The sequence below is a fragment of the Engystomops pustulosus genome, chromosome 8 (genome assembly GCF_040894005.1).
Source record: "Engystomops pustulosus chromosome 8, aEngPut4.maternal, whole genome shotgun sequence".
In the NCBI taxonomy this organism is placed as follows: domain Eukaryota; kingdom Metazoa; phylum Chordata; class Amphibia; order Anura; family Leptodactylidae; genus Engystomops; species Engystomops pustulosus.
Genome location: NC_092418.1, coordinates 20,874,617 through 20,887,475, shown reverse-complemented (window position 1 = coordinate 20,887,475; position 12,859 = coordinate 20,874,617). Strand labels below are relative to the sequence as shown.

General features: G+C 44.4%; 1 protein-coding gene across 6 annotated transcripts in view; it reads left to right on the top strand.

Moving 5' to 3' along the window:
- LOC140074871 (dynein axonemal assembly factor 8-like) overlaps nucleotides 1-12,859 on the top strand; it is a 48,833-nt gene that overhangs the window by 31,656 nt on the left and 4,318 nt on the right. For 5 of the 6 annotated variants that reach the window (XM_072120128.1, XM_072120129.1, XM_072120130.1 and 2 more), the window contains 5 exons: nucleotides 120-315; nucleotides 2,962-3,059; nucleotides 7,691-7,787; nucleotides 10,434-10,645; nucleotides 12,137-12,222. In XM_072120128.1, coding sequence (XP_071976229.1) covers nucleotides 120-315; nucleotides 2,962-3,059; nucleotides 7,691-7,787; nucleotides 10,434-10,645; nucleotides 12,137-12,222 — 689 coding nt within the window. The remainder of the gene's footprint in view (nucleotides 1-119; nucleotides 316-2,961; nucleotides 3,060-7,690; nucleotides 7,788-10,433; nucleotides 10,646-12,136; nucleotides 12,223-12,859) is intronic. The other variant, XM_072120133.1, reaches the window with a different exon arrangement.

Below are 12,859 nucleotides of genomic sequence, written 5' to 3'. Positions count from 1 at the left end.
GGCGCTGTTATTATTTAAAAAAAAAAAAAAAAAAAAAAAGATTTTTATTTTCCCAAACTTGTAATTACCAAAAAATGTATGAAACTTTATGACCCTTTGACTTATCACTATCCCCACAGGACAAGCATCTCTGCCAAACCCACTGTGACTACCTGACCTCCGGCCCGTCCCTTGTGTTGTGTCTGCAGAGGATCAATGCCGTCCTCAAACTTCTAGACCTCCTGGGCCCAGATGATCCACAGAAGTGTAAAGCCGTAGACCAGTTCCTGTGGAGAGCCCAGTACGGCACCAGCACTGTGCACAATGCAATGTATGGTATGTGCACCCCCTACTTTCCTCCTATAAGAAATTCTATCAGAGTTATGTATTGTATGGAGAGATGAGAATTCAGACCTTTGTGTATGCTGTTAGTAGCAGCAGGACTGTGATATAAGGATTTATATTCCAGGATTATGCTGGGGGTACAGTGTTTGGTATCATCCCTGGATTCAAGGATTGTAGCTTCTTCAAGTGTCCCCACACTGCTGCACTCCTAGCTCTGTGCATTGATCAGCCCCCACATCCTGTATTTTCTGCTCTTAGTAAAAGTTTTACAGCTGTAGCTCACCGCAGAGTGAATTCAGTTATAAAGAAGTTCATTGCAGAGAGCACAGCAGTGTGTGGACACATCCCCAGTACAGTACAATTCTGGTCTGTATGACCATATCTCACAGTCCTCCTGCTAGTAATAAAATACACAAAAGTTTGATTACACATCTGTCAAGGGACAATGACCAACACTGTCTACAGAGAGCACAGAACACAGCAGTGTGAGGACACATCCCTTGTACAATCCTGGAATATAATTCCATATTCCACAGTTCTGCTGCTACTAAAAACATACACACATTTCTATAGGGATAATACATAACACAAGGGGTGGATTAAGACCTCCATGGGCCCAGGGCTGTATGAATGTTATAGTCCCTGCAAGTCTGAAATTCACTTCCTACATATGATACTAGAATCATTGGAGAATGGACGATGCATCCCTTCTTCCTGCTTTCAATTTTGGGTTTCACTAGCTTTGGAGGACTTTCAAAGGTCCCAAAATGGCTCTTGTGTACGTGTATATTGAGAGTAGGAACAGATGTATGAGGATTTCATGGGTTAAGGTCCTTCTCAGTATAACATTTGGTGGGTGGTTTGGGTGGCCATGAGCCCCTTAGAAGGTTTGGGCCCCAGGCTACCGCCAAAAACGCCTATATTATAATCCACATCTGCTAACACAGTCTGCAGAGAGCATAGAGCACAGCAGTGTGAGGACACACCCACTGTATAATCCTGGAATATAAATCTATATTTCACAGTCCGCCTTCTACTAACTACATACACAAAGGTATTGTTACAGAGCTTTCCACGGACAAAACATAACACTGTTAAAACTGCTGACAGGTTCCCTATAAGCACAGCACAGGCTGGATTTCGACTGGTTGAGAAGAAATATTGCAGTACCACTGATGACCAATAGATGTCAGTGCCCGGATCCCTTCCATCAGCCTGTCTGGTACAGTACATGATGGATCACACAGTATATATTTATGACATGGGTCCAGTGTATACCGCCCATTAAATATACATTCTGCACATGATTTATGCTTACACATACCTTATAAAAAATCCATTTTGCGCCACAATAAGGAATTTTAGTATTTTACTATGAGTCATGGGCGCAGCGTTTAGCACGTGCAGAGGGGAAGCGCCGGACATTTTACACAATTATTAACGTGCTGGAGATTGCGGCCGCGGAGTATTATTACCCGTCATATCCGTCCATCACCCGACTTACTGGAAAACCTTCACTGTGTCGCCTCTGCATTATTGATGATTTTCCTGTATGGCTTCCAAGGATTGTAATACCCTCTCCTCAGGATCGCGCTACTGACCGCCGCACGTTTGGTCCTTGACAATAAACTATATTTTATGAGGTTGTGTCAGGGCAGAGAGTGATGCAGATTGATCAATGTCTTGTACTGGTTATACAATGTGTCATACATCACAATGGAAGGAGCTCCAAATCATATATAGGGGGATCCAGGGGTATATAGGGTTAATGCTACATGGAGATATTACTCCATCCTGGTCTCTATATAAGTCTCTGCTCCGGACATAGTATACATCTCTATAAAATATCCGTCGTAGAGCAACTTAAGTTATAACCATACTTTTATGTATGTTGATAGTAGCAGCAGGACTGTGAAAAAAGGATTTATATTTCCAGGATTGCACTGGGTGTGTGTCCTAACACTGCTATGCAATGTCCTTGGAGAGATGTGTAATCATGTGTAGCGGCTGGGCTGTGAAATATGGAGTTAAGTGAAAGGATTGCACTAGGGGTGCTCTGTGTTCTCTGCAGCTAGTGGTAGGTATTGTTCCTTGGAAAGCTGTGTAATCAGCCTTTTGTGTATGTTGTCAGTAGCATCAGGATTGAAATATAGATTTATATTGCAGGATTGTACTGGGGGGGGGTGTCCTGTGGGCCTGGAGAGATGTGTAATCATGTGTAGCAGCTGGACTGTGAAATATTGATTTATATTCCAGGATTGCACGAGGGGCCTCATACTGTTGTGCTGTGCTGTGATAGCTCTGTATTATGCAGTGTCCCTGGAGAGATGTGTAATAACTCCCTTGTGTATGTTGTTAGCAGCAGCAGGACTGTGAAAATGGATCTGTATTCCTGGATTATAACATCTCCAACTGCACTACAGCAAGTCCTAACACTGCTGTGCACTGAACTATTTCAATTGAACTTTCATAGCGAAGGAGATGCAGTTCATGCAGAGATGTAGGACCGCCCACAGTGCACATGGTGGACCTGTAGCACCACACACTGGCTCCTCCCCCTTATAGTTAGGAGTTTGGGATCGGTCGGGTAGTGAATGAATCCTGGTGTGTAATACATTGCATTGTGCGTCTCTCCAGGTTCCCGCTCCTACCAGGCTGCCATCCGAGAGATAAAGCGCTTTTTCCCCGAGGGTCTCGTCTGTGATCACTCGTCCATTGTTCTGGAGGCAGAGAAGGTAAATGCTTCCATTTTTATGTCCTGTCCTGGAAATCTCCTTTCCGGGATCCCTGCCAACTAAACCAGACTGACCTCTCTTAATTCTGAGACTGACCCCATTATGTAGGAGACCTGACACTCAATGGGGGAAATGGGACGACTGTGAGGACTCATCCTGGGCCGGTGTGAGGCGCGGAGGTAGAGGCCTCACTGATTACATCCTGAGGGTGAATGTCAGGCTCATCTGTGTACAAGAGCATTCCCATACTGGACATACATCCATGAGCATTCCCATACTGGACATACTGCACATACATCCATGAGCATTCCCATACTGGACATACTGCACATACATCCATGAGCATTCCCATACTGCACATACATCCATGAGCATTCCCATACTGCACATACATCCATGAGAATTCCCATACTGGACATACATCCATGAGCATTCCCATACTGGACATACATCCATGAGCATTCCCATACTGGACATACTGCACATACATCCATGAGCATTCCCATACTGCACATACATCCATGAGCATTCCCATACTGCACATACATCCATGAGCATTCCCATACTGGACATACTGCACATACATCCATGAGCATTCCCATACTGCACATACATCCATGAGCATTCCCATACTGCACATACATCCATGAGCATTCCCATACTGGACATACACCCATGAGCATTCCCATACTGCACATACATCCATGAGCATTCCCATACTGGACATACATCCATGAGCATTCCCATACTGCACATACATCCATGAGCATTCCCATACTGGACATACATCCATGAGCATTCCCATACTGGACATACTGCACATACATCCATGAGCATTCCCATACTGCACATACATCCATGAGAATTCCCATACTGGACATACATCCATGAGCATTCCCTTACTGGACATACTGGACATACATCCATGAGCATTCCCATACTGCACATACATCCATGAGCATTCCCATACTGCACATACATCCATGAGAATTCCCATACTGGACATACATCCATGAGCATTCCCTTACTGGACATACTGGACATACATCCATGAGCATTCCCATACTGCACATACATCCATGAGCATTCCCATACTGGACATACACCCATGAGCATTCCCATACTGCACATACATCCATGAGCATTCCCATACTGGACATACATCCATGAGCATTCCCATACTGGACATACATCCATGAGCATTCCCATACTGCACATACATCCATGAGCATTCCCATACTGGACATACACCCATGAGCATTCCCATACTGCACATACATCCATGAGCATTCCCATACTGCACATACATCCATGAGCATTCCCATACTGGACATACATCCATGAGCATTCCCTTACTGGACATACTGGACATACATCCATGAGCATTCCCATACTGCACATACATCCATGAGCATTCCCATACTGCACATACATCCATGAGCATTCCCATACTGGACATACATCCATGAGCATTCCCTTACTGGACATACTGGACATACATCCATGAGCATTCCCATACTGCACATACATCCATGAGCATTCCCATACTGGACATACATCCATGAGCATTCCCATACTGCACATACATCCATGAGCATTCCCATACTGCACATACATCCATGAGCATTCCCATACTGCACATACATCCATGAGCATTCCCATACTGCACATACATCCATGAGCATTCCCATACTGCACATACATCCATGAGCATTCCCATACTGCACATACATCCATGAGCATTCCCATACTGGACATACATCCATGAGCATTCCCATACTGGACATACTGCACATACATCTGTGAGCATTCCCATACTGCACATACTAAACATACATACATGAACGTACTTACAACCTTGTCATGGGCACACAGTCTACCCGTAGTCTTATCCTGGGTAAATATACATCCCTGTACACATAGTCATATCCTGGGTATATATACATCCCTGTACCCATAGTCCTATCCTGGGTATATATATACATCCCTGTACCCATAGTCCTATCCTGGGTATATATATACATCCCTGTACCCATAGTCCTATCCTGGGTATATATATATACATCCCTGTACCCATAGCCCTATCCTGGGTATATATATATATACATCCCTGTACCCATAGTCCTATCCTGGGTATATATACATCCCTGTACCCATAGTCCTATCCTGGGTATATATACATCCCTGTACCCATAGTCCTATCCTGGGTATATATACATCCCTGTACCCATAGTCATATGCTGGGTATATATATACATCCCTGTACCCATAGTCCTATCCTGGGTATATATACATCCCTGTACCCACAGTCATATCCTGGGTATATATATACATCCCTGTACCCACAGTCATATCCTGGGTGTATATACACCCCTGTACCCATAGTCATATCCTGGGTATATATATACATCCCTGTACCCACAGTCATATCCTGGGTATATATACATCCCTGTACCCATAGTCTTATCCTGGGTATATATACATCCCTTTACCCATAGTCCTATCCTGGGTATATATACATCCCTGTACACATAGTCATATCCTGGGTATATATACATCCCTGTACCCATAGTCATATCCTGGGTATATATACATACCTGTACCCACAGTCATATCCTGGGTGTATATATATATACATCCCTGCCGACATGGTCTCGGCTTTGCATTAGATAAATGAGATTCTAGGAAGAGTTAACACGCGGCTTGAGAATTTGGCCGGGAATGGGGCTACCAGACAGACTGCACAGCTTTTCGGAGGCTTTTGCCCAAAAATAGCTCCCATGAAGAGGACAAGGCGTTTGCTGATATTTTCGGTTGTCCTGGATTACTTAGAAAAAAGGACGATTCTGCAGGCAGAAAATATACATGTAATTTACAATGAACGTCTGATGAATCCGCAGCTGTGCCCGCCTGGCGCCGTGCCCAGGGGACAATATGGAAAGGTAATTATTTACATGCCGAATCCGCACGCCCGTCTTTATACAAAGCCATTACCTGGGTTCTCACTGGGGACCGGGCTGATGAACATGTGACTCATGTGGCACATTGTGCGGCTCCGCTGCGAACATCTACAATGACACGTCCTTCACCCTAATACACAGGGGACCGCGCTGCTCATTATACCCACATTAACCCTTTACATCCATCCCCAGAGTGACCTATATAACACCCACCTCCCATATACAGGACTGTAAGTAGGACAGCAGCCTGCACGCACATCAGGGGGCACAAGTGCGTCCACTAAATGGATCCCCAAAGTGTCCATTAGAATGGAGGGCTCATAATAGAAAGGCAAGTACAGCGCATATGGTGATGGCTTCCCTGGTCTCACTTACTAAGGTCTGACATTCCTTAAAGGGAAGGAATATACAAAATAGTTCTCCTCCAGAAGGGTCTGAGGGTAAGTATAAGTATCCCAGTTAGTTAGCACTCATACTAACACTACCGGACGCTCCTGTAAGTCAACGTCCGACCCTTTTTAGAGCATTGAACTTTAACTGAGTTTCTAGTGACATCTATGTGTTCACCTTTAGTGAATTATAAGCCAAATAAAATTTCAAGGCCTTGTAATGGGTCGGACATTGACTCACAAGTGGCCATAGATGGCACTAGAAAGCGTTTCCTTCCGGATTAAAGCTATTTTGCAAACTTCCAGGAAGCCTTGTGAATTTCTAATTGGTGTGTCAGTAATAACTAGAAGGGATTGTGGATGTTTCTGCAATAAGATCCCCATTGCAGGTGTATGGAGATTTACAGATTGTGTTTACCTCACTATGGGAAATGAATATTGAAATTGGGTTTTGAACACTGGAAGCTTCACTGTTCCGAAATAATCTGGTCTGACTGCAATACCAGGTATAACCTGTTGGCAAGAGTGGCGATGTTTCTGGTTAAATGTATATGCTTTTGTCTAAATTTAATGAACCCTTTAATCACAGTCATTTGGGATTATGTATTATCCTATATTGTGACAGTAAGGCGCCTTGTGCTTGGATGGCGGCCGTGTCTTTGTAGCAGACCCAGTTTCCAGGCCCCTCCAGGATAAGGGCTAATCTGCTGTCTTGGCTTTCTCTGCTGCTGCTGCTGCTGCGACACATCCTGAGGCTTCGCTTTCTGATGTTCTGACTTAATACAAAGGGAACGAAATACATCAGAAAATTCTCTGCACAATGATATCCTGATCTTCTTAATCGTGGACAGATCCACGCCCTAAAATACAGGGTGACGGACAGCGCTAAATATCCTGATCAGCCATTGGAAGCCTATAGAAGCAGTCATAGGGAATGTATGTATGATGTATCACTATAGATTTAGTTTATACCTCTATAGTGCCACCTATAGGTAAAGTTATCATTTCCCTCTACACATTACCTACCATTAGGTGGCACTAAAGTGACAGACAGGGGCTAATTTGCATACTTTTTCCCAGGGGGCATTTCATGTATGACTCCCTACCCAATGTGGCCCTCTGCAACAAAAAAACAATACCCTCTGATGGGTAATTCTGTGATTTTAATGTGACTCATGAACCAGGAGGACCAGTATGGACATTTTTTTTAAAGGATTTTTTTCCCCTAGCATATCCAATGGTGAAAATACAGGGATGTAAATCTCATGATTTCTCTTCACAGATCCCCAAGATGACACATGACGCCCTATTTACCTGCAGGACACAGAGAAAAACTATGAAGAATCAGCCCCGCAATGGGGGACTGTCACCTAATACAGGTAGCACCCCAGTCTGGGTGACAACTTGCTAAGAGTTCAGATCCTGTAGAGTCAAAGGTTTTTTTTAATGTTGCTGCTGGTTGATGATAGTAAGTTACAAAAGGGAACCTGTCAGCAGGTATGACCATACAGACTGCAGCCATTGTTAGGTATTGTCCCTGTAGTGTATATTCTTAGTTGCATGAGGACAATATAGATTTATATTATACATTGGTACCTCAGAGCTTGTCCTTTACACTGCTGCTCTCTGCAGCTTTTGTTAGGTATGGGCCCTGGAGATCTGTGTAATCAGACCTTTGTGTGTTTTTTGGTAGCAGCAGGATTGTGAAATACGGATTTATATCCCAGAATTGTAGATTGGGCATGTCCTCACCCTGCTGTGCTCTGTTCTCTCTGCAGCCAGTGTCGGGTACTGTCCCTGGAGAGATGTATAATCTTTGTGTATTTTTTAGTAGCGACAAGACTGCGCTTTATGGATTTATATCCCAGAATTTTAGGTGGTAGCGTGTCCCCACACTGCTGTCCTCACACTGCTGTGCTCTTAGTTCTCTGCATTAAACTGCTCCACTGGCACTTTCTTTATTATATGTAAAAACAGTTTTGCACGTTTTTAGGGCTCATTCAAATGGCCGTCTGCGGGGACGTCAATAGCGGCACGGCGCAGATACGGTGCCACACATGTGTGGCACCGATCCGGGGCGTACACCGCACATGTGTGAATGTACCCTTAGTCGCATACTTCATCAGTCACTCAAATTAAAGAGGCTGTATAATTGTTCAGTGCAGAGAGCAAAGTGCACAGCAGTGGCAGGACATGACGCCCATCTACAGTCTTGGAAAATAAATCCTTTTTTTCTCAGTCCTTCCAATGCTGCCAGCTCCTGCTGCCCAACATCCACGTGGCACAAGATGGATCTAGTGATCGCTGGTTGTCACTTACTGGATTTACAATAACCAAAGATCCAAAAAAAAATTTTTAAATGGGCAAAATAATTTTTAAAACTCAGGTTACAGAATTTTTTCAGTGACTGGGAAAATGATGGAGTCTTGGTGGTGGAAGGGTTATAATGGGTTTCTGTCCCACGGGGGGTTAATCGCGAGGCCCGGCGGCTGTGACAGTGATAAATGCTGCAGCTTATAGACTAAGTATATGGAAAATGCAAGTCACATACACAGCGGCACGTGTGCCCGGCTAATGACGCACGCCCGTGTCAGCATCTCTGCACAGGAACACAGCTGTGCCACACTTCCGCCACCATCAGACCTCTTCAGGACCACGCGTCTCCTTAACCCCCTCACTCCCGACACATCCACATCTCCCAATGCGCGAGACACGTCTTGAGTTCTCCGGTTATAACTAATCCCGGCTAAAGTTAAATAGTTTCCTCTACCAGGAGGATTAGCAGAATTGTGTTTGTGCATCAATAACAATGGAAAGCCGGTGGCGCAGTTTATTCCGGAAATGTCTCGGGGCTACATTCACCCTGAGATGGGGATTTAATAGGGGGGCTGATTTGGCACACATGTGATACTGTAATGTAATCCTTACATGTTCTACATTGGAGAAGTGAGTTTTTTTCCCGAAATTAAATCACATTTTGTGATGTTTCGATGAAATTCAGTCGAGATTCTTTAGTAGAATGAAATGTGACAATTGGCGGATGACTGAGGGGTGGTGGAATAGTACAAGGAGGTGCAGTGTGCTAAGGTTATAGGTTAGGGAAGAGGCCACAAGTTGGCACAGAAGTTACATGCAGGGGCAGTACTGTATACTGAAATTGCAGGCCGGTGCAGGATGCTAAGGTTACAGGTTGGTGCAGGGGTTACTGGTTTGTGCAGTAGTTACAGGTTGGTGCAGAAGTAGCATTTGGTAGAGCATGCTAAGGTTACAAGTTAGAATTGTATAGGCACCTGAGGACACCAATACAGTACAAAGAAGGAGAAGTTTAGATTATCAATGTAGCTTCCTTCCAGGGTCCTGGGCTTCCTGGGAGTACTAGAGGCCTTGAGTCCTGTTGAGCCACCCGTGCCATAGTTTTACCACCACTGACCTAGATGTTGTGCAGAGATGGAGAGCTGCTAAAATATACTGGGCTGGTCTCAGATTGTTGCAGGGATCACCTCTGATGTATGTGATGAGGATAGGGGGCAATGAATAGGTTTCAGTAGAGATCCTCATGTCGTACCCCGCAATAGGCTCTCAGGCTGCACTGCACAGGAGTGTGGACCCTGTGAGCTCCACTACTCCCTCATTGCTTTTATTACAACCAATATACGGTACATAACCTTGCATGCTGAAACCCAAATCCAGGCATAGAGAATACATAAGGCGTTTGATGTCTCCGCTATTGTTCCCTTGGCGGCGCACACATCATGTTATTTTCTACAGAATAATTATACCGTCATGTCAATATTTAACATCTAATAATCAAGAAGCGGCGCTCACTAATCACTTTATAAATTCCATGTGACAGGCAGGCGGAGTGACACCATATCATTGTCAGGGATCCCATTACACCGCCGTAGACGCCGCGCAATTAAAACAATTACATGATCACACACTTGCGTTAAGTCGTGTTTGTAGATGACTTTGAAGCGCACAATGAGATGGGTGAGATTTTTTTTCCCTTGCTTTTTGTTTTTTAGGTACTCCGCTCACTAGCGCCTTGTGTCAGACCACCTGCCTGCTCTTCCCTTCTCGCGCGCTAGGGGGCTCCTCACCAGCATATATCCAGAGACTAGAGCAGCTGAGCAACATGGGGTTCAGCATCACAGCAGCACGGATGACTGTGTTTGACCAATCACAGGCTCAGTTTGTAGCGGAGCTGTATAGCTTGCAGGATAGCCTCTCCGCCGAGGTAGGTCTGGTTAGGAAATAATTGTATTTTCCATGAATATATATACATAATATTAGAACGTTTAGCTAAACATTTACCCATAACATTGCCCGACAATGTGCTCACATTACAAGGCCCTCTGTAATTCTCCCACAAATTTACTGACTGTATTATCCACATGACCTTATATGTTGTAATTCCCGTATAAAACTGCCCTCTGTAGTTCCCCTATACTTTTACCATCTGTAATTCCCCCATAATTCTGCTCTCTATGGTTGTCCTATAACGCTGCCATCTATAGTTCCCCTATAATTCTGCCCTCTGTGGTTGTCCTATAAAGCTGCCCTCTGTAGTTCCCCTATAATGCTGTCCTCTATGGTTGTCCTATAACACTGCCCTCTATATTCCCCCTATAATTCTGCCCTCTGTGGTTGTCCTATAACACTGCCCTCTGTAGGTCCCCTATAATTCTGCTCTCTATTGTTGTCCTATAGCACTGCCCTCTATAGTTCCCCTAGAATTCTGCCCTCTGTGGTTGTCCTATAACACTGCAATCTATAGTTCCCCTATAACCTGCCCTCTGTGGTTGTCCTATAACACTACCCTCTGTAGGTCCCCCATGTCATTGCCACCTGGGGAACTACAAAGGGAAATATAAGTAGGGAACTACAAAGGGCAATGTTATAATGTAATAACTAATAAGGTTATAACTACAGATGATAAAGATATTCGGGAAGTACAGAGAGCAGTGTTATAGAGCAACTACAGAGTCATTGCCATCCGTAGTTCCCCTATAATATTTCCCACTGTGTTCCCCTATATCATTGAAATCAGTGGTTCCACTATAACATTGACCTATATTGTTCCCCTATAACACTGTAGTGCTCCCAGAACATTGTTCACTGTATTGCCCCCATATCACAGTCTACTGTAATGTCTCCCTAACATTGCCTACAGTAGCTCCCCCATAACTTCCCTGTAGTGCCCCTAACATTATTTCCTAGCTTTCTATAACATGACCCACCACTGTAGCCTCACTGCAGTGCCCCCTATATACCACACTGCACCAGCGCTGTGTCCTCATGACATAGACGCCAACTATAAAGCATCCTCATTACACGGCCCCATTTATAGCCCCCTCCCTCCCCATAGCATTGCCAATACAAGAGTCCTCGCAACATGACCACTTACTGTATTCGTGTACATTACCGGACATGACTCTCCCTGTTAAAGAAATCTGATTGTTTGTACATGCAGTAAAGCTGAGTGTCTTCCTCTGTGGCAGCCATATAATTCATCACCCAGCTTTCTGGTGACAGGTCTGACTTGTCATGTAGTGATAGCTTCTCCCTCCATATTGAATGTTTTCACGTGCATAAACAGTTGTGTGTTAACCCCTGTGGCAGCAATATTGGCCATCACCCAGCTTTCCCACAGTCAGATGATGACATGTGTACTCAGTAGGAATCAATAGAAATAACCCATCAGATAACTCATTTATGTCTCTTGTAGTTCAAGGCCGGGCTGGCGGGCCCCTGTCTGCTGGTAGCTGCCCAGCGGGACAATGCCGTGACCTGTTTCCACTCGCTAATGGGCAGGTAAGCGCCAGTGTATTTCTGTCAAGGAGAAAAAAACTCCAGAGAATAATTAGCTAAGGAAATGAGGTGAATAATTTATCGCGGACACATTGATCGTACAAGGAACCGCCACGTGCAGAATAAAATGGTGCCCTATAGAATAGTGGGCAGATACATAGACCCCCCAACCCATAAACTCTAAGGGGCAAGATATAGGTCACATACATTAAAACTATTGCTGTATAGTACAAAAATCTATAGGAAGAACTAGGCCTAAGTTATTATTGTCCCAGTAGCCCATAGCAACCAATCAGAGGCCAGCTTTTATCTATCCAAAGCAGTTTAAAAAATGAAAGCAGAGTCCTGATTGGTTACTATGGACAACTACCTCAGTTTTGATAACTAAGGCCCTCAGTGTGTGGCAGACCGATTAAAGTCAATGACTTAGCGTGAACTAGCCCTTAAAGGGGATGTACATATTTCCACAATGCTTTTTTCTGTGAGGCAGGTGACCTTGAGCTGATAAACGATTATGATCAGGATTACTGAAGGGACGGTGAGGAATTACTGTATATCGTATTGATTGAAATCAATTAGCGCCTAAGTCACATGTACAGGCATTGTAAGCAGATGAGTGTATGACCTCAGGCCTGGGAAG